The 22,080-nt window shown below is 35.5% G+C and overlaps 6 protein-coding genes across 6 annotated transcripts; 4 read left to right on the top strand and 2 right to left on the bottom strand. All coding sequences in view use genetic code 12, as the record gives it.

Moving 5' to 3' along the window:
* Positions 1-1,344: 1,344 nt before the first annotated feature.
* CD36_07740 (vacuolar multidrug resistance ABC transporter, putative) lies at positions 1,345-6,165 on the top strand (the record flags this gene model as incomplete). Its single annotated transcript, XM_002417376.1, has 1 exon — positions 1,345-6,165. The coding sequence occupies one exon, from the start codon at positions 1,345-1,347 to the stop codon at positions 6,163-6,165; it is 4,821 nt and encodes a 1,606-aa protein (XP_002417421.1).
* A 72-nt stretch (positions 6,166-6,237) lies between these two features.
* CD36_07730 (DNA base excision repair N-glycosylase, putative) lies at positions 6,238-7,200 on the bottom strand (the record flags this gene model as incomplete). The annotated part of the gene is made up of 1 exon (XM_002417375.1): positions 6,238-7,200. The coding sequence occupies one exon, from the start codon at positions 7,198-7,200 to the stop codon at positions 6,238-6,240; it is 963 nt and encodes a 320-aa protein (XP_002417420.1).
* A 638-nt stretch (positions 7,201-7,838) lies between these two features.
* CD36_07720 (gluconeogenic enzymes derepression/transactivation protein, putative) lies at positions 7,839-11,003 on the top strand (the record flags this gene model as incomplete). Its single annotated transcript, XM_002417374.1, has 1 exon — positions 7,839-11,003. The coding sequence occupies one exon, from the start codon at positions 7,839-7,841 to the stop codon at positions 11,001-11,003; it is 3,165 nt and encodes a 1,054-aa protein (XP_002417419.1).
* A 1,091-nt stretch (positions 11,004-12,094) lies between these two features.
* Positions 12,095-16,048, top strand: CD36_07710 (oxysterol-binding protein, putative; the record flags this gene model as incomplete). Its single annotated transcript, XM_002417373.1, has 1 exon — positions 12,095-16,048. The coding sequence occupies one exon, from the start codon at positions 12,095-12,097 to the stop codon at positions 16,046-16,048; it is 3,954 nt and encodes a 1,317-aa protein (XP_002417418.1).
* Positions 16,049-18,449: 2,401 nt separating this feature from the next.
* On the top strand, positions 18,450-20,666 carry CD36_07700 (multifunctional BUL-family protein member, putative; the record flags this gene model as incomplete). The annotated part of the gene is made up of 1 exon (XM_002417372.1): positions 18,450-20,666. One exon carries the CDS (start codon positions 18,450-18,452, stop codon positions 20,664-20,666), a length of 2,217 nt encoding a protein of 738 aa, XP_002417417.1.
* Positions 20,667-21,015: 349 nt separating this feature from the next.
* Positions 21,016-22,074, bottom strand: CD36_07690 (SNF5 homologue 1, putative; the record flags this gene model as incomplete). Its single annotated transcript, XM_002417371.1, has 1 exon — positions 21,016-22,074. The coding sequence occupies one exon, from the start codon at positions 22,072-22,074 to the stop codon at positions 21,016-21,018; it is 1,059 nt and encodes a 352-aa protein (XP_002417416.1).
* Between the last annotated feature and the right edge of the window lie 6 nt (positions 22,075-22,080).

The raw sequence follows: 22,080 nt of genomic DNA, 5'->3' as shown, positions 1-22,080 counted from the left end.
GTTGATTGAAGCAGAACCTGGATGACAAAACAAATTTTTTGTTGGACATTTTTTTTTTTGCTTTGCTAAGACACTCTCAATTCTTGAAATAGCACACGACCTTGATGAACAGTTTTGTACACCAGAAGTTGAACATAGTGGCAAATATCTTCAATTATGAACCAAGAGGGATTGTTGTTTGAGTATTACTTTTGTTACCATGGGATCAATTCCAGTAAAAAGATAATGACTTTGAAAATAAATAATCTCAGCATTTTAGTTTACTTTAGTTTTGGTTTTGCAGGTGTTTGAGGTTGACAATATAGAGGAGTTGAAGTAATGTAAATCACTAACAATAGAATTGCAAAAATTATTTGGAGGAATTGCATTAGCAGTCTTTCATAGTGTATTTCACTAGTTTTGTCTTCTCAAGAATTTCAATTCAAATCAATCTACAACAATATAAGGACTCTAATCTTTCAACTTCCGAAATGTGGGCGATTGGGAAACTTGCTACTGTTGGGGTATTGGAGTTTAATGTATGAGAAATGTTCCTGAGATATAAACTTCTTGACCGTACCCAAATTTTAATTAAACAAAATAATCATCACCTTTACTCTAAGCCATGTTCTCTGTTTCTTTGGGGGAAAGAAAAAAAAGTGAAAAGTGGTTGTACTTGAAATTGTATTGCTCATCTTTAAACCTTATCTTGTTTCGCTTTGACTTTGTTTACCTTTTTTTTTATCAAGATTATATGAAACTGACTCATTGAAAGGTTACCAAAACAATAACAAACACAAATTAGTTTAACTATAAACAAAATTGACTCTTTAACATGAAAAATGACTAGTAAAGGAAACGAAATTGTAAACAAATATCTTCTATAGATCGCGTTCTCCCCACCACGATTTCATTAAACCCGTTTTCATCTACGGCACAAAAAAATATAGAAGTTTGCAGACTAAAAGTTCTAGCGATAAGGTCAATGATTCAACAACAATAATTCGCTTAAATTCTACTACATGAACAAACTCTTTTTGGTGTTTGTTTAAATAAGGAAGGACTGTGAAGATTATAATGCATTTCATTAAACTCGTGGCACTGTTCCATTAAATGTGGCGTTTTTAAAGAAAAAAATACCACCTCCCCCTGGTTTGAGTAAACGCGGAATTCTGGCCTAGTAATTGTATTCCCTCAAATTGTTATCTAATTTTTATCGCCTGAAAAATTTTATCTCTTTATTTTAACAATTTCTCGTTTCAAAAAATATTATAAATATCATTGACAATACCCTTTTTCTGGAATCGATTTTCTTTTCTTTCTTTTTTTTTTTTGTAGATTTTTATCCTAATTCTTTAAATCATCATGAATGAACTGAATAGAGAACTTATCTTGGGATTTGCCCCTGTGCATCTATCCCTTTTCAATCCAGAATCGCTATTACACACCTTCAATTTTTTTGGTGTCGGAGATGATCAGATGGACATTAAGTCAAATCATGTCACTACTTCCAATTTTATAATACCTCATCCACTTTATTCTCCACACGGAAATGCTTTGAATCCAGCTTTTGTTGAATTAATAGGTCAAACAATCAATACGTTTTTTGCTGTCTTCATGTTGTTTCAATTATCCCGATTGTTATTGACAAGAAAGAAGAGTCATCGCATCTATACCCCAACTCCCTTTCTGCAAACTTTGAAAATAAGTTTAGTATTATTGCAAGCCATCCTAGTAGCACTGTTATACTTTTTGAATAAGAATTCATATTTTATTGGAGGAATTGCCGCTACAGTTTTGGCATTGATTTTGCATTTCGTTGAATTTAGACGATCACCAGTCGCCATTGAATCGTTGTTATTATATTGGTCAGTCAATACTGCGTTCACTTTTGCTGTATTTATACAAGACTCTTACTCTAAACATAAGATTTATGCTAACTCAGGCCCAGCTTATGTTGTTGAAATTATCAGTCTCATCAACAGCTTTTTGCTTTTTGTATTTGAAGTTGGTTACTATAAACCCGGATTTGAAATCACAAATGAAAAATTCTTAGACACAGTCAACTTGTTTTCATATTTCACATTTTATTACCTCCAACCCCTCATCAATAAGATCTATGCCACTGATGATGTCGAGTTGTCTGATTTACCTGACATTTTGGGCAATCTTACTTGTGATGATACTAAAGCTAAAGTAACCAAGGCATGGGAGGAAGAGTTGAAAAGAACTAAGAAGCCAGGCTTGCTTTCCAAAATTTGGAGTTTTATCACTAGAAAGAAAGCAAAATCGAAGCCACAAATGTTTGTAGCTATTGCTAAGGCTTTTTATGATAAATTTGCTATCAGTATTACACTTGCAATTATTGGAACTGCGTTGAGTTTCTTGCAGCCATTTCTTTTGAGGAAATTCATTCAATTTTTTAGTACATATTTTTACAGTGTTGAGAAACCGCCGATCGTCATTGGTTATTTCTGGGCATCAATAATGTTCTTGACATCAGTCGCCAATTTCATTACATTCAACCAAGCCTTTAAAACTCAATTTGATCTTGGGTACGAAATTCAGAGCTCACTCACCACATTAATATATGAAAAGGCTTTAAAATTATCTCCCCAGTCAAGAAAGAACAAGCCAACCGGTGATATCATTAATCACATAACTATGGACATTGATATTATCTTTTGGTTTTGTTGGCAACTTGGAGACTATTTGGCTTCACCATTAAAATTGGCTGTTTGTTTGTTGTCATTATATAAGTTGTTTTCAAATGCTACATGGGCTGGTGTAATAACTGCCATTGTTGTCGCACCTCTTGCCACCATTGTGAATGCTTCCATGTCAAAGAATTATATACAGTTGATGAAAGACAAGGATGAAAGAACTAGTTTGATTACAGAGATTTTGAACTCAGCCAAAAGTATTAAGTTTTATTCTTGGGAAAAGCCAATGTTAGCTCGATTGAGTCACGTTAGAAATGACAGAGAATTAGATAATATTAAGAAAATTGGTGTGGTCAGTGCCCTTGCACAATTTTTGTGGTCTTGTATTCCATTTTTTATTAGTTGTGCCACATATGCCACTTATGCTTATTTTTACAATGTTCCATTAACACCTGATATTGTTTTCCCTGCTTTGGCGTTATTTGATTTATTATCAGAACCTATGTTGTTAATCCCCAGTTTTATTGTTGAAGTTATAGAAGTTTCAACCTCGTTGGCTAGAATTGGTGAGTTGTTATGTTTGGATGAACTTGCTGATGATCAACATGGTTATGTGAAGAGAGACCCAGAACCTAATGAAAACTCTGTTTATTCTGTCATTGTGAAAGACGCAACATTTATTTGGTCTGAAGAAACACAACAGAAACAGTATACTGATGAAGAGAGTGAAGTTCAAGAAGCACCAACTAACAACGTGGCATTGAAAAACATCAATTTTTCCGCCAAAAAGGGTGAATTGGCATGTATTGTTGGTAAAGTTGGAAGTGGGAAATCTACATTAATTAAGGCCATTTTGGGTGACGTTCCAATCAAAATCCCTTCTTATTCTGATGATTCGACAAATCCAACACCAAGCGTGCAAACTTTCGGATCAATTGCCTATTGTCCACAGAACCCATGGATATTGAATGGAACTGTAAAGGAGAATATTTTGTTTGGTCACAAGTATGATACTGAATTCTATCAAAAAACTATTGATGCTTGTGAATTGATTTCTGATTTTAAAAATCTTCCTGATGGGGACCAGACTGTTGTTGGTGAGAAAGGTATTTCTCTTTCGGGTGGACAAAAGGCTCGTATTTCTTTAGCCAGAAGTGTATATACAAGAGCTGATATTTATCTTTTGGACGATATCCTTTCAGCAGTGGACGCCCATGTTGGGAAAAATATCATCAAAAAAGTATTAAGCAATGATGGTATCCTTGGAAATCGTTGCAGAATACTAGCAACAAATTCTGTGCCAGTTTTGCATGAAGCAAATGATATCTACTTGATATCTGGTGGTGCATTTGTCGAGCACGGGAAATTTAAAGAAGTGATGAACAGAAATGGTGATTTAGCAAAATTGATCAAAGAATATGGACGTAAAAAGGATGAAGCAACAGAAGAAGAAACAGCTGAGGCATCAGCAGAACCAAAAGAGGAAGAACATTCTAATGGGAAATCAGATACAGCTGTTCAGGACGAACTTGAAACAGATGAGTTGGTTGATGAAATTGTTGATTACGTTGGCGAACAAAATCGTGGTGTTGTTGAACAAGCGGTATTGCGTCGTGCAAGTGTGGTTTCATATGGCCATAATTACGAAAATGATGAAGCTGATAATGGTCAAATAAGAAAAACCAGACATGAGCAAGAGGAGTCAAGAAAAGGTACTGTTCCATGGGATATTTTTAAGCAATATATTATTGCCTGTGATTACAAGTATTTTTCATTCTACATTGCTGCAACCTTCTCAGTGGTTTTGATCTCCGCTGGAGAAAAATATTTATTGAGTTATTGGTCTCAACTTAATAGTGAACAGAATGATACGGTTGAACCAGTATTCTTCTTGGGTACATATGCTGCTCTTGGTGTTGTTTCTGGCTTTTTGACTTATATGGGTGCACTTGTCATTTGGAGTTATTGTATTATTAAAGGTTCAACTTACTTCCACAATAAAATGGCCGAGTCTGTATTGAGATCACCAATGTCATTTTTTGATACTACACCAATTGGGAGAATTTTGAACAGGTTTACGGAAGACATTGGTAAAATTGATATGAATCTTCCATGGACTATTATATCATTTATAACAACTTTACTTAACGGTTTTGTTACATTTGGAGTGATATTGTCCTTTTTACCATTGATGCTAGTTGTGATAGTCTCGCTATTATTTGTTTACAATTATTTCCGTATTAGATTTGTTCCAACAACAAGAGAATTGAAAAGATTGGAATCCATAGCCAAGTCACCGGTGTTGGCAACAATTCAAGAATCGATCAATGGGGTAGAAACGATCAAAGCTTTCCACCAAAGAGAACGTTTTGTTTACAAGAGCAAGAAGCTTATTGATGAAAAGACCTTGATTGGTGTTGTGCAACAGAATTGTAATAGATGGTTGTCAATGAGATTACAAACCATTTCATCTAGTATTATGTTTTTCACTGCGTTGTTAGCTGTTGTTACGTTGGGAGGTAAACATCCTATACTTCCTAGTATTTTGGGGTTTGTGATGACATATTCAATGAGCATCACTTATATCTTAAACTCGCTTGTGAGGATTTGGGCTGAAATGCAAGCTGGAGGTGTTGCTATTGAAAGAATTATTGAATATTGTGATTTGCCCTCAGAAGCTCCAATGATAATTGAAGATAAAAGACCACAAAAATCTTGGCCAGCAAATGGGGTGGTCAAGTTTAAAAAATACAGTACCGCCTACAGAAAGCATTTGGATCCTGTTTTGAAAGAGATTGAATTAACCATTAATTCGAAGGCAAAAGTCGGTATTGTGGGTAGAACTGGGGCAGGAAAGTCATCATTGACATTAGCTTTGTTTAGAATAATTGAAGCGACTGGTGGCAACATTGAAATAGATGGTGTGGACACTAGCCAAATTGGATTGTATGATCTTAGACATCATTTGACCATTATTCCTCAAGAGGCACATACATTCAGAGCCTCAGTTAGAGAAAACTTGGATCCATTTGGTGAATACACCGATGATAAACTTTGGAAGGTGTTGGAATTGGCACATTTGAAAGAACATGTTACTAAAATGGAGACCGAGCCCACAGAAGAAGAGAAGAAGGCAAGCAAGAATCCAGACGAATTGTCAAAAAAGGTGGGACTCGATGCTCAAATAGAAGAAGGTGGGTCTAATTTGTCTGCTGGTCAAAAACAATTATTGTGTTTAGCAAGAGCGTTGTTAAATGAAACTAGTAAAATTTTGGTGCTAGATGAAGCAACTGCTGCAGTTGATTTCCAAACCGACAAAATTATTCAAGAAACCATCAGAAATGAATTTAAGGATAAAACAATCTTGACAATTGCCCATAGAATCGATACTATTATGGATAGTGACAAGATCTTGGTGTTAGATAATGGAAAGGTTGCAGAATTCGATTCACCTCAAAACTTGTTGACGAACAAAGACAGTATTTTCTACTCCCTTGCAAAAGAAGGTGGATACATAGATTAATATATATTTCTTATACATATATAGTGATTTTTTGTTTACTTTTTCAACTATTTAAATCTTTTGAAATTTTGTTTATATAAACTCCTTGAGTAGTTGCGAAAGATCGGCTCTTTGTTTTGACAACTTATTAATCCGTTCTTCAGACAATGGGGTTCTTAATAACTTCTTGTTTGCATTCTTACATAACCCATCTCTGGCCAATGAACAAATATCGCAATTTGCCGCACGTGGTACACAGATTACTTGCCCGAAACCAACAACCAACGGGTTGATATCTGCCCAATAATTCTTGGGCAACCATTCTTGTAGTTCAAGTCGAGCTTTTTCTGGTGTATTGGCCTTTTGAGAAACCCAGCCCCACATTAGCGCCAATCTGTGCAAATGAACATCAACACCAACTCCGGCATTTATACCCCATGCACTTTGTAAAAGAAGAAATCCCATTTTTGGACCCACCCCAGGAAGCGCAACAATTTCTTCGATAGTTTTTGGTATATCACCACCAAAATTCTCCATTAGTATAGAACATGTTTTCTTAATATACTGTGCTTTACGATTATGGAATCCAACTTTTTTTATATAACTGTCGATTTCAGCTTCAGACAATTTCAGTAAGCTTTCTATACACAATCCATCTGGGTGCACTTTTAACAATCCCTCGTGCAAGTTCTTCATGGCCTGGTAATTGACCTCGTCTTTTGTTTGCGACGACAACATCAATGATATCAAAAGCTGAAAACGGTAGACTTTGGGATTTCTAAGTTTAATGTTTGCATTGATAGCATTTGGCATTCTTTCACAGCCTTGAGTGTCCACGGGTGCAAGAAATTTACTTCTCATCCAAACTAGTTGATTATAAATTTCGGACCATTTTGGGGGACCTTTACAGTTGTGTATGTCTTCAGGATCTATTTTTGTAAATACATTTGGGGCTAGTTCGGTAGTTTCAGATTCAATCTCAACATCAATATGTTCCAATTTGATTCTCTTGCTGAAACTAGATGTGTTAGAAATCACTCTTTTTGTCAGTTTCATCTAAAACTTTGAATGGATCGTTTAATTCTCCTTTGTCTGAAAATTTGATTTCATTATTGTAGAGTCGTGCACGAATATTTTTTTTTTTTTTATAATTCCATTACACATTGTTAATTCGTGGGGGAAGCTTTCTTTCCATTGTGATACAAAAACCGAACGACTGCATTTTTGAGCATGTGATTGGTGCAAAATAAAAAAACCCTTCTTCTCTAAGTCAAACATAAACAGCAAGTTGTGGAATGGGCTAACGTTATTTTGACTTGTAAAGAAATGAAGGGAGTAACATTGACTAACACAATCAAAGTATTTGATTTATTTTCTTAAATTGTTTCATTATGGTTATAAGTAATTGTCGTGTGAGATTGTACTGATGGTCATTGAGTATTGATTGATTTTTTTTTTCTTTTTTTTTTTTTTTTTTTTTTCTTTAGAAATGAGTCAGCGGTAACGGCGTGAATCAATTCTTCAAATTGGTTGCATACTTTTTGTAAGAAAAGAAAGACGAACGAAACTTTACCTGGAGAAATCGTTCATCCACTTAATTGAAAGTGTTTTTGAGAAGACTGACAATATTGAAACAGCATATAATAAAAAGAGCTTATTTAGAATTAAAAGAAACAGCTTTGCCATAATAGAAAATGTCTATAAAATTAGAACAGCAGCTGCCAAGTGTATCACACGAGACCGTTGTACCTCCTACAAAGAAAAAGAGCAAGGCTCTGAAGTCATCTGATGGTACTGTAAATACAAGGACCATCAAAGTGCCAGGTTCCAAAACTGAAAGAGTGGCTCAAGCTTGTGACAGATGTCGAGCAAAGAAAACCAAATGTGATGGACAGAACCCATGTTCAACATGCCAATCAGTAGGGTTGGAATGCATTGTTTCAGATCGTCTTACTAGGAAATCCTATCCCAAGGCCTATACTGAAACTCTTGAAGAAAGAGTACGCCAACTTGAGGCTGAAAACAAGAAATTAGCTGGGTTATTAGATATGAGAGATGAACAACTCGAACTACTTAATGGATCTGGATTAACTGAAGAGACGAGAGAAACGTCCGAGAAGAAAGAAGATGACTTAAAAAAAGTGACAGCTTCAAATTTGAGTCTTTTGGAAATCCAAAATAGTATGCACCTGCATCTGCCAAATGAAAACGGTGAAAACTGTCCTTGCGGATGTTCTAACCCACATGCGGTTCACGAAAGGCCAGTTTCGATAGCAGGTTCAATTTACGGTTCTGCTGTCAATGAAAGAGTTCCAATATCTATAGCAGGATCTATAAAATTAAGCGATGAAGAAGATGATGAAGATAATGTCAGTTTGTTGAGTATTGAAGATTATACTTCAAGACACCAAGATCAGCATTTTCATTTTGCTTCAAACTCGACAAATAGGGAACAAAGTCCAGCACCGGGTGCATTTGCAGCAGCCACTGCCATTGCACAAATGCAGAAGAATAAACTTTTTCTACAACAACAACAACAGCTAGAAAGCGAAAACAACAAACAACAAATGCTTACGTCATTAGTGGCCATGTCGATACCGAGAAGTACGGAAGAGACATTATGTGTTCCTACTTTACTTGCAAGAATTTGTCAAACTTATGGATACGATTCCAAGCAGGCAATTCTAGCGGCTAACTCTTTGGCATCGTTAAAGGAAAACATTATCTCCAATACAGGAACGCTGTTAAATGAGGAACGCAAAAATGCTTTGAACAACATGATAATGAACAGATATGAGACAACAAAATTATCAGAAGTAGAAGCCATCGCGTTTATCAAGGATTTGATTAATTTACCAGCGTCCAGATTAGATATGGATCAGTTGATTACTGTGTATTTCCAAGAATGGGGGAACGCTCTACCGATATTGGACAAGAATGCGTTTTTGAAAAATTATATGAAATTGAACCATATATTGGAGCAAGGCCATTACAAAGAATATAAAGGTGAGTCTTCGTATGAGCTGATTGAGAAGTTTGGCGCCATTCTCATTCTTGTTCTATGTTTGGCTTTCCATATCAGCAAGAAGAATTATTTAGAGTCATTGAATCCTGAAATACAACTGAGGTTTGTCACATTGTTACAGCATTACGATTATTTAATCCATGAATTCATTAAACCAAACTGTTTGATAACTCAATATTGTTCTATTCAGTCTTTGCAAATATTATCTTTGGCATTGCAATATTGTTTGGTAACTGGGGATACGGCCAGTTGTTATGAACTTAGAGGAAGAGTGATCAGCATGGCCCAGCAGTTAAGATTACATAGGTGCCCTGCTGCGGTACTTGGGTTGAGTGGTAATAATGAGGGAGACATTGATCTTCAGAATTTCATGCAAGGGGAAAGACGTATCCTATTCTGGTGTATCTATTGCCTTGATGTGTACTCATCACTCAACTTGGGTATTCCTAGATTGTTCAAGGATTATGAAATAGAGTGTGCAATGCCATTTTGTGGTAAAAGTGATGACTATGACGACATCAATCAGGAGGACAACGTTAATATCTTGATTGTTAACAATACCAAGTTATCCATTGTGGGAAAAGTATCCAAAATGGCTCTAAGTGTTATGCTGTATAGTAAGGTATTGGCCAATATTTTGGATTCTATATATTCAAGATTCGATAATACCAATATTCATAAGAAGGCATTACAAAGAGACAGGATGCTCGATTGTTGGAGACGAGAATTGCCTCCGGACTTGAAATTTGAAATTGATATTAACGGATTATCTCTTAAAGATTCCAACAACAATTTTATAGAAGGCAATATTTGGAGAAACTACAATAAGCAACAGTTGACATTGATATTTTTGTATTATCATGCTAAAATATTGATATATTTGCCGATATTGTCCCGGTTTGGAAATCACCATAACGTTGGATTGTCGCAAAAAGAACAGCTCCAGAAAGGTGAAGGTGATGTAGTTACCATAGTGTCCAGCATAAGTTTGATTCAGCAATCATCTATTCAAATATTGGAAGTTTTGAAGTATTTGAGATCAACCTCGTCATCAAACATTTTACCTATTCCCATCCATATTGTTCGTGAACAGTCTTTGTTAGCTTTGATGGTAGCAAAAGGAGCTTTAGATTATATAAAGGGAGGTCCTCTATTCAATAACCTGAAACAATTATTGCTCGATACAATGGGTAGCCTTTCCCGTGATGCCAACTTTGAAATCCCAGGGGCTTTGAATAAGAAATCGTTCAAACTACTTGAAATAACAATATTAGGTATCCTTGGTTTGAATATAAACAAGAATATGGCTTCAGGAGTTAGCATGAAACGGAAGGGGTTGAGTGCACAACCTATTACAAAGACTGCAGTTGAACGATCACCAATTGTTAATTTAAATAATAATTTTGCTTCACCGAAAATGAAAACACCGACTAATAGTGCAGATATGGTCAACAATAATCAAACGCATAAACCAGAACCACAGAATCAAGCTTTATCACAGCAACAAAAACCACAAAGGCACATATCGCCTAGCGAAATCACCAGTAATGGGGATTTCGAGTTTGACAGTTCGAATAACTACGCTGAGGACATAGAGTCATTAGAAGAATTGCTTAATTTTGATCCATTTAAAGTGAATGTTAATCGCCAAATGTTAGTGAACGAGTTTGTTACTGATGGATCTTTAGGTTTAGTTCCATTTTTAGAAATGAACAACGAACAATTAAATGGAGATCCTATGTTATTTGACAAGGCTTACAATTCTTCAAACAAACACAAGACTGTCGATCAAGATGAGTACATTTCAAATGCTGATGGTCATTTCTGGAAATGAGGGTAGTGTCAAATTATAGTTATCTATTCATATTCTATATCAATATATAAATCAATGTGTTTTGCGATTGTATACTTTTTTTTTTTCCTTCTTTAGTTGAAAGATTTCAGCTAACTAATCATTTGTTTATAGGGAGGGATAACTGAAATATTGATTCTTTTATCTATGTGTAACATTCATTTTTGCGGCATTCAGATACGACATGGAGAATAGTGCTAATGCTGTCAAATGCTCGAAGTACAGAGGTATTTTTGTGGGCGTATCTAACTTCTGGTGCACGTATAAATGACATTCAATGTTAACGATAATACGCTCTAATCAAAGCTTTACGATTTGCCACAGTTACAGTTCCGATGGCAACAGGTGTTTAAGTATTTCACCGAACACACAGCCTTCCCTTTATCATAGAATAGCATCCACAAAAAAAGAAGAGAGAAGAGAAAAATAAACAATAACATTGATACGTCGTTTAACTTAACGACCAGGATTCTGGAGACTAATTTCGAACTGTTGGTACTTCAACTAACAACAACATTTGAATGAATTGTTTTTATTGATATTGTTGTAATGAAAAGAGCAGTTTAGCTCAGTTAATACTAGTGTTTATTCTTTTTTTTGACTGACTGACAAAAAGTTTGTCGAAAGTTTAAATAGTTCAATATGTAATTAATTCTTGATTTTGGCAAATTTAAGATAATTGTTGTTGTTGTTCCACATGTTCCTCGACCATCACCATCATGATCTTTTTTTTTTTTTTTTTTTTTACCGTGTTGCTTTACTTGCCTTAATAGTCATTGTTACTTTATTTCTTTTTAGAATTGCTATTTATCATTATTCTCTCTCTCTCTCCCGCCAAAAAAAAAAAAAAAAATACTCATATATAAAGAAAAAGAAAAGTAGAGGCCAACAACTTTTTAACACACATGAAGTAAGAAGAAGAACACTTTAAAATAATCCCACAATTTATTCTTCATCCAAATCAAATTTTTTTTTTTTTAATTTTTTTTTATTTTTTTTTTTTATTCTTAATTCCAAATCATAATAAACTACTACTAAAACACTAACTACTTTAGAGCAAACAGATAACAATCATGAGTGATTCTCCCCAACTAAGTGCTTCCTTACTTAGATTGAAATTACTTGATGCCTTAAGGAACGGTGATATTAATAAAATCGACACTATAGTTGATGAATTGACTTCCTGCAAACCAACATTACAAACACAAGAAATTGTTCAATTGAAAGAAACTATATTGCACTATGCTGTACAAGTGGCATCCTTAGCCACTATTCAGCACCTCGTGAGTAATTCTGAAAAGTATTCTTTAGATATCAACGCTCAAGATACACAGGGTAACACTCCATTGCATTTAGCGGCGTCGTCTTCCCGGTTAGATGTTGTAAAATATTTGTTGCTGTTGCCTACGATCAATGATACAATTGTCAACTTGGATAAGAAACAGCCAGTAGAAGTTTGCAAAGATACAAATATTGCCCAATTAATGCAGTTTGAAAGGGCAAAGTTTGTCGAGAAGGCAGCTACCAACTTGCGAGTTTATTTCAGTAATAGAGATTTTGAGAACTTGGAAAAGCTTTTAATAGCTAACCCTAGAGCTTGCGAATTGTTAGATATAAATGGGACTGAGCCACAAACTGGTAATACCGTTTTACATGAGTTTATCAAGAAAGATGACTTGGCTATGTGCGACTGGATATTGAAACATGGAGGTGATCCTTTTAAGAGAGACAAGCATGGGAAATTGCCTATTGATTTGGTGAACTCCAAGAATGAAGCCCTCAAAAAATTAATCAAGGCTGCATCGAAAGACCAAACTATCATGGACCCTGTTACTGCAACCAATAACGCTATAAAAGCTGGTGGTGCACCTGTCTATAAAGGCTACTTGCGCAAATGGACCAATTTTGCATCAGGATACAAATTAAGATACTTTGTTCTAGACCATAATGGAATTTTATCGTATTACACCAATCAAGACGATACCAACAATTCCTGCCGTGGGTCACTTAACCTTGGATATGCCACTTTGCATTTGGATTCCTCGGAAAAATTGAAATTTGAAATCTACGGGAAAAACGGATTGAGATGGCATCTTAAAGCAAATCATCCCATTGAGACAAATAGATGGGTATGGACATTGCAAAATGCTATCACCATAGCCAAAGATAACATTAAAAAGAGAAATCTTAATGGTGAACGTAGAAGTACTCCTTCGCCAGCAACAATCGAGCTGGCGGCAACAAATGAAACAAATACTCAACCTGAACACGGTAATGAGCCAGAGAAAAAACGGCACCGTCTCAGAATTCCTGGTAGAAAAAAGCATAAACGTATTTCTAGTCTGTCATCTTTTGAATCTGGGGATGAATCAGCTGGTGAATTATCTCGCTCATCTACCTTTAAGAACAATTTGAAAGATATCACAGAAGGATCAACGTTGACTGGCATTTCATCTACCCAAGGCAAACCATTTGAGTTACTGTCACAGCGTAAAATTAGCAACGAGGATCAATATAGTTATCAAGAGACTGACAACGAAAATTTTGATTATGATATTAATGATTATGATGCAGACGATTATGACAGTGAAACTGAAGCTAGTGTTGATATTGATCAATTAAATGATTTAATTGCCACTACCAGAAGATCTTTGCAAGTTGAATTAACATCATTATTAGAGTTGATGAAAAGTTTGGAAAATGACCAATTATCATCCAACGACGACGCTAAAGTGGCTGAAATATGTACTATTGGTGGAAACACGATCAGAGGCATTAATGACTTGATGACAAAGTATGATATCAATTTGGATGCCAAGTATGGAAAATTGAAAAAAAATTTAGACCGACAATTAGAAATAAATGCTTTATGGGAACGATCAATACGCCAGTTAGAAAATGAAATTGCCGAAAAGGATTCGAAATTGGCACATTTAAAGGATCAAAGGAAGCAATTAAAGAAATTATTTACTACTTCTGGTACTTCTATGACAAAATCTGCAGGTACTATATCTCCGGCTCCTTCCAGTAAGCATCTGAGTAATGAAGAAAAGCAAGTAGAAAACAAACGGGCATTGATGGAAGCTTTGAATGAAGAACCAGATGAAACACAAATTGAGGAAGTTGTTGAGAAGTTAGACAAGTTGCTGAATGTCAATGAAAGGCAAGTAGTAGTAGAAGAAGCACAACAAATGCCTGGTGCACTTCCCGATGAAGTTATTGAAAAGTATTTGGGTGAAGACTCTGATGAAGATGACGAGTTTTTTGATGCAGATGAATTTGACGAAGATATCTTGGAACGTGCTGAATTAGGTGGGGTAGCTGCTGCTTTGGGTGCAGCTCAAGAAAAAGCAGAGCCCATTTCAGATGAATTGCCTGTTAGTGGAGAAGCAAAAGAGGAAGCTCCTTTGGCAGTGAGTAAGGAAGATGAAAAGACACCGTCAATTGTCATAAATGAGAAAGATACAAGCTCTTTGAAGATGGATGAAGAACCATCTATAACTCCAACAGCGATTGAGAAGAACGAGGTTGGAGGTTTGGAATTGGACGAAAAACTGATTGCTCCTTCAGATGTAACAAAAGTTGAGGAAACAGAGAATGTTGAAGAGGAAGTATCCCCATTGGCAATTGCTGAACTGAAACCAATGGGTCCAGTTGAGCCACAAGTACCAGGAGACGAAGGTCTTGCTGAACTGCAAAAAAGGGTAAATCATTTGCTCCAGGAAGAAGGTTCGTTCCTTGGTTATGAAAACCCACCAAGAAAGAAATTATCAATGGATGAGGATAATAGACCGAAAGTGGGGTTATGGGGAATTTTGAAATCAATGGTAGGTAAAGATATGACGAGAATGACACTTCCGGTATCATTTAACGAACCTACGTCTTTGTTACAAAGGTTGGCAGAAGATATTGAATACAACTCATTATTAAACACAGCTGCAGGGTATGATGATTCAACTTTGAGATTAATATATGTTGCCACTTTTGCTGCAACAGAGTATTCCTCAACCATAGACAGAATTGCCAAGCCGTTTAATCCTTTGTTGGGAGAAACTTTTGAATATTCCAGACCTGACCAAAACTTTAGATTATTTGTGGAGCAGGTTAGTCATCATCCTCCAATTAGTGCCTGTCGAGCAGAGTCTCCAAAATGGGACTACTACGGGGAAAATGCAGTAGATTCCAAGTTTTATGGGAGATCATTTGATTTTAAGCACTTGGGTAAGATGTTTTGTGTCGTTAGACCCGACAAAGGTGTGATAAATAAGAATGGGGAGTGGGTCGAAGAAGAATTGTACAGTTGGAAGAAAGTTAACACAGCTGTGGTGGGTATTATGCTTGGTAATCCCACCGTTGATAACTATGGTAAAATGGTTGTTGAAAACCATACTACTGGTGACATTATTACCGTTGATATGAAGCAACGTGGTTGGAGAGCTTCGTCTGCTTATCAGTTATCGGGACACGCTTTAGATAAAGATGGTGTTGCCCAATGGGCCATGGGAGGTCACTGGAATTCAAAGATTTTTGCAAAGAAGATTGTAAATGGTAACATTCACGAAGGACAAAGTGGTAACCGTAAAATGTCATTACTAGATGACCCAAATGCTCGTGCTGGCATTTCAACCACAGTCAGTAATGATCCATATTCTGGAAGCAAATTTTTGGTGTGGCAAGTTGCTCCGAGACCTAAAGTTCCATTCAATTTGACTGCATTTGCTGTCACCTTGAATGGGCTTGACGATAATTTGAAAGCATGGTTAGCTCCAACTGATACAAGATTGAGACCAGATCAAAGAGACATGGAAGAAGGATTATATGATCGTGCCGCAGATGAAAAACATCGTGTCGAGGTTAAGCAAAGACAGGCTCGAAAAAGAAGAGAAGATAACAAAGAATCCTATGTACCGAATTGGTTTGTTAAGAGAAAGCATCCTGTGACTGGCGATATGTTTTGGGAATATAATGGAAAGTATTGGCCTAGAAGGAAGGCACAAGATTTGGCGAACACGGGAGACATATTTTAGACTGTTTTAATTTTCGTTGTTTTGAGTTTTTATAAATTTGTTTTTACTCCTTTAAATTGTTTGAGTGATATTAATTTAGTTGTTTTTTTTTTTATATATAGTATACATCGAGCCAAGCAGAATTTGGTTTTATATACGCTATAAATTTATTTAATTGATACATCCCTTATCTCCGCATGTAGCCGTCATAACATCAAACCCTGAGATTTTTTAGGCAAGCAAATTTTGCAGGTGCCGTGGGGGCCGTCCCGAAGATTTCAGCAAATATACAGACTGGTCTTTCCCATGGACTGCCCGGAGGGGTCTCCCCGCCAGATTAAGATCCAGTGTTGGCGCTAGAGATGGTACAAGTGTTGGCAACCGGCACAGCCGTACCCTAGGATAGGATCAAACCGTCCCAGCGGTGGCTCTCGTACCTCCACTTTGTACCTAACGCCCTGCTTATGAGAGATGCGCTGCACTATGAGAAGAGTTTCGAATCCGTGGATCACCAACTACGTCTTCCTCGGACCTACTTCTTCCTCCCAGTAGCACCATTCATAACATCGTATCTCCTATCCCCGGAACCTGCCATCCTATACATAATACATACCATATAATTGCCTATATGTAAATACTCCAACCTAATCTGAATGAATAAGGTAGAATGGGTACATCTAGTATCCCAACAATAAAGAACAGCTTCGACTTGATATCAATTGAATCTCTCTCTGATTTGTGTTCAGCGTTAGTTTTATTTCAGTATCTAAAGCAACAGGAAGACACAAATTATAACTCAAAACCAGATACCATATAACAAATAATCAATAGCGTCAGTAAGTAACAGATATTTAGGGATGTGTTCAGGATTAGGAATTATTAGCGGCAATATCATTATGGAAACCAATAGTTTAAGGTGAATTGAATCTCTGTAAATATGCAAATACCAAACAAACAACACAACTGGAAAACCGACCTAATATAAGCAACTCTGAAACACAAATGAAGAACAGGAATAATCAACTAAAAGTATATTGATGGATTTGGATATTAAGTAAAGTAATAAGAAGAAAAAGAAAAAGAAAAACTGAAAGGAAACAATAAATTTTTTTTTTGGATGCAAAAGAAAAATTTGGCTACTTATATACTAGTACAAAATTTCTGTCACAAATACTGTAATCACAGGATTTCATGAATTAGCCGCCAGAATTGGTATTTGTGTTGGGTGGGCTTTTCTTTTTTCATCACTAATAAGATTTTTCTACATTTTACTATTGTCATAATGGTAACATATATCTCAATGCAAGTCACCATAACCTTGCAACCATTTTAGTTTCTGTTTTTTTTTTTGCTACAAAATATTAGCGAATACATCAAGAATACCATAAGAAGTATGATTTGGAGTAAAAGCAACTTTCATGAAAATAGTGGAACAAACATATCTAAGCAGAATATGCACTATGTCTCAATTCGTAAACGAACCAATAGGTAAGTACTTTAACATAAAATATTGCAAAACCACAACAAATTGCAATGCACGTTTCCTTTTTATCTTCACATGCAATAGTTTATAGATATATCATCGTTATTAATATTCTATTTCACACCATGCACTTTGGACTATAGTTCAGCCCGCTTTCTAAACCTTGACTCGATCATTCATTCACATATAAATTACCAAGAAAAAATAAATTAATCGAAAACGGATATAAAGTAATGACTAATCATTATACGGAATTACTAGTGGTTAGTGGAGGAGATAACAACAATAATGGTAGTTGTACTAATTTGAACTAGTTAGATACTTAGATACTTAGAGTATTATTGTTAATTTCTCGATAGAACCTTATAGAAGAATAAAGAAACTAAATTGTAAATCTAAATCGGAGCGATATTCGAAGCGAAAACGGATACAAGATTCCGTCTTAAAATGGCAATTATTACCGTTGTTGTTGTCGTAGAGGTGGGGGAAGGTAGAAACAAAAAACAAAGGAGGGAGGGATTGCGGACAAAGAAAAATAAAGTTCGTAGTTGTTACTAACAAATATTGAATCCATTGCAGGTTTTACCGTGATTAGTCATACCACCACCCACAGTACAACCAATAGCTTTCTTTTTTTCTTCTCTTTTATTATGGTTAGTTTCACCCCTTACACAAAACAAGAATTATTATTATTAACTGTAGACCAAAAAGGGCTTATTCTTCAAAACAATTCAGATTCTTTGTAATTAATCAATTTATATAAATGCCAGCGAAAGGCTCTGGCTCCCCTTTTTTTTTTGCTTTTTCTAACAATTAGTATTTCCATTGTTTTCTATATAACAATTTTGCAATAATTTAGCTCAATCTTTTTCCCTTTTTTTTTTTTTTTTTTTGCAATAATTGATCTGTTTGGTTGGTCTTTGTTTGATATATGAAAACATGTGTGATCCTAAGAATTCCGAAAATCACATTTCATCAGTTGACGATACGATAGGTACCATTCTTCCTTCGTATTCCATGTTCACATCTACAATTGGTATGAATGTAAATGTCCCTGAAGATAATCATCGGAGATACACTCACACAGAACCTCCTTCCTACAATCAAGAAGATTCACACACAGTTGAATCTAGTTCCGTTTCGGTGTCACAAGCTTCTAGTGGGTTTCACAATTTGTCTCTTGGGTCATCGAGAACATCCGCCAATGACTCATTGCCAGTTATAGATGAAAATGGATCATTTATTATTGCTGATGAAAACACTTGGCATTGGCGAGAAACGATATTAGATAATGTTCATCGTTTACCCAACTTGACTTTCCAATCTCATAAAATTTCTGAGGCAGTTAAACTTGAAGTTCATTTCACCAAAGATATTTGTGAACTTGGGAAGAAACCCGAATTGATTGATCCATCTATATACGAGTATAAACAAGGTGATTTATTGAATGGATACATTCTCATTAAAAACACGTCTGAAAAGCCTATTCCATTTGAAATGTTCTATTTGTTGTTCGAAGGTAACTTTATGGTTGCAAACCCATTGGATTCTAAAGATATGGTACCATTCAAGATTCGCAAGTTTCTAGAAATGTTTGATTTTTCAGGAAGTTGGAACGAAGGAAATATCAGCAGGCTAGCCACCGAGGAGATGAATCCATATGTATATCAAAATATTATTGATCCCATCGATGGATCAGCATTGTGTTTTAAAAAAGAAAAGATTATATTCCCCGGGATAACCTACAAAAGGTTTTTCACTTTCAGAATACCAAACAACTTGTTGGATTCCGAGTGTAATGATCATGCATTGTCCAAACATGTCGAGTTACCTCCTACCATGGGATTGTCGAGATGGGAGACTGCCCATTTCCCTGAAAGAGAAGCCAGCAAAATCAAAGATTTTACTTTGTTAAACACTTCCGTTAGTTACGGTGTAATGGCAAGATTTATTGGTAGGAAATCTACTTGGGAAGTCGATTTTGGTAAGATTGATACTCCTTCCACCAACACCAGAATAGTTAACTCCCAAGGGGATGAATATATTATTTTGAAAGAATTGACCAATTATTTCCGTGTGGTGAAAAAGACCCCAATACCAACCGATAATGAAAGATTGATGAAATTGTTGGAGAATAAATTGATGTATAACAACTTGATTCTGAGAATTAAAGAGAAAATTGATGCAGGCAAAAGATTGATTGAGTCTATTGAAAGCTCCAATTTTACTGGAAGTATTGATATTGGCAAAGAGTTGACCCAAACAGAACTAGAATTGGCAAAATGTAAACTGTTTTACAAACCAGACAGCATCCGTGACACCAAATTGAACCCAAATAAAATAGAGCATTACGAGACTTTTTTGCCATTAGTTAGAAAGTCATTAACAGGAAATAAACCTTTGGGTACTTTGAGAGTTTCAACACCTAAAAAGGAGTATTGTGTGTCGTATATTCCACCTCTTAGATTTAGACAACAAAACTTAGAGAACCTTGTGGAGTCTTGGAAATTCGATATTCCGGTAGACATGTCGATTGCTTATTCGTCGCTAAACACCAAACCTACTCACCTTCCAAATATTGTGGATGTCAAAGCTGAGTTGGTTGTCTTGACCATAAGATCTGATTCCACACCTATACCAATTGAATTCAACCATGATTTAATTTTCAACAAACAATGCAACGGTCGATTTATCGATTGCGATACTTTTAACGAGAACATTGTTAAACCGTTTAGAAGATACTCCACCGATTTGTATAAAATTTACAAAAGACTCGGATCAGAGAATTTCAAAATCGAACAAAGTTTAGTTGATGATTTGAAATCCATTTGTAAGATGGAGCACAAAACGTTTAATTTACATGTAAAGGATATAAAAATTAACGAGAAACCTGTCAGTAAAGGTTTGACCAAATGGTCAATAGACGAAAATGGCGCAAAGTCTTCATTTACAGTTGGCGTCAATTTGGAAAACTTGGAATTGAAAGGTGACAAGAACCCAAATAAATCACAAAAGTCTTATGATAATTTCACTCTAGTTCCTGATTTTCAATCATGTCTTATGTGCAGATTATATCATTTGAAATTGACTATGGTATTATCTAATGATCGTTATGTCAACATCAAGGTTCCTGTGAGAGTTCAAAAAGTTGTCTAAGGAGAGGGGAACTTGTGTGATATAGAGTGGGTTATTTAACCAGATGTGGATAGTAGCGTAGTGTAGTGTTTAATTTAAACAGTATACACTGTTTTAATTTGTAATCAAGTAGCAAGCCCATAATGTATTTATTCTAAACAAAATATACAACTGCATCAGTATACTAAATATGTTACAATAAAATGTACAATTTACTTTTTCATCCCCAATTTTGTCATTAATGAAAAAAAAAAAAAAATGAAAAAAAAACTGCTAGTATCAAAATAACTGAAATTCGGCTTCTGTTGATATATTACTAAAAGCTTTTCATATAAATGACAGGCAACAGGAAATGAGCCCATATAATTATTTATACCCAGGCTCCTTCTAACTCATCGTACCTTCTTTTCCCCGCTTGCCTTCTTCTGCTATGATCATCGTAATCTCTTCTCAAATTCTCTCTCTTTAATCTTCTCAAATTTCTGACCCTTTCGTTTTCTCTTCGTTCGATTTCACTAGAAGTCAACACTTCTACCAAAGGCTCCCAACGATCATTTCCGTTTTGAATACTGTTTTCAGTGAAAATCCTAATTCCTTGTTCAAACATTATTCCTTTAACTAGATGCAAGTTATGTATTTCATTGTTGAAAGTACCATCAATAACTTCTTTTTTCACTCTGATGATTATTTCGTGCAATGCATGAGATATGGCATTCTTGAATTCTAACGGTAATCCCAAATCAGCAACAACTATTTCAGCAAAAATCTCTGGTGTGACTTCATTTTGGTTCATATCCCATTCAAATCTATCTTGGTATAATTGTTTATTTAAGTTTACTGATAAATCGATCGTAACATTATAGGGACCCTTGTCTGGTAGTTGCAAGTTAGATGCATAGGAATACTCTTCAATCTGCTGGTTAATAGAGTCAGCTATTTGTGCAACCATGGTCAATGGTAAATCTAAATCATTGCAAACTATCTCCGCAAACTCTGTCGGTGTAATCAAGCTTTCATTCAAGTTCCACATAAACGAATCAATCAATTTTTGATTTGTGTTCAAATTTTCAATCATAATTTTGATAGGAATAAGCACCACTGGTTTATCAACTAATTCAGATAACACTGGGGTTTCCAATATTCTCTTGGGCGTTGGTGTGTTTTTTGCAAGAGAATATCTTTGTGCTTCTATTTGTGCCTTATTTTCATTCAAATTTCGAGTACCAGGTGTTGAAGATGGGACATCATCAAAATCAAGTTCATCTGCAAACTCCTCGGAGTAATTAATCTGTTGGATATGTCTCTTGGCTTGTCGACCTGTTGGTGCAACATTAATAAGTAATGAATTGTCAGAATCATTAGCCAATCTTTTAGGGAAACTAGTTGCAAGACCTTGTATGTCTGCTGTCAATTCTTGATACGATGTCATCTTAGA

The sequence above is a fragment of the Candida dubliniensis genome, chromosome 1, assembly GCF_000026945.1.
Source record: "Candida dubliniensis CD36 chromosome 1, complete sequence".
NCBI lineage: Eukaryota > Fungi > Ascomycota > Pichiomycetes > Serinales > Debaryomycetaceae > Candida > Candida dubliniensis.
Note: the sequence above shows the minus strand (reverse complement) of the source record. Positions and strands in the feature narration are given on the sequence as shown.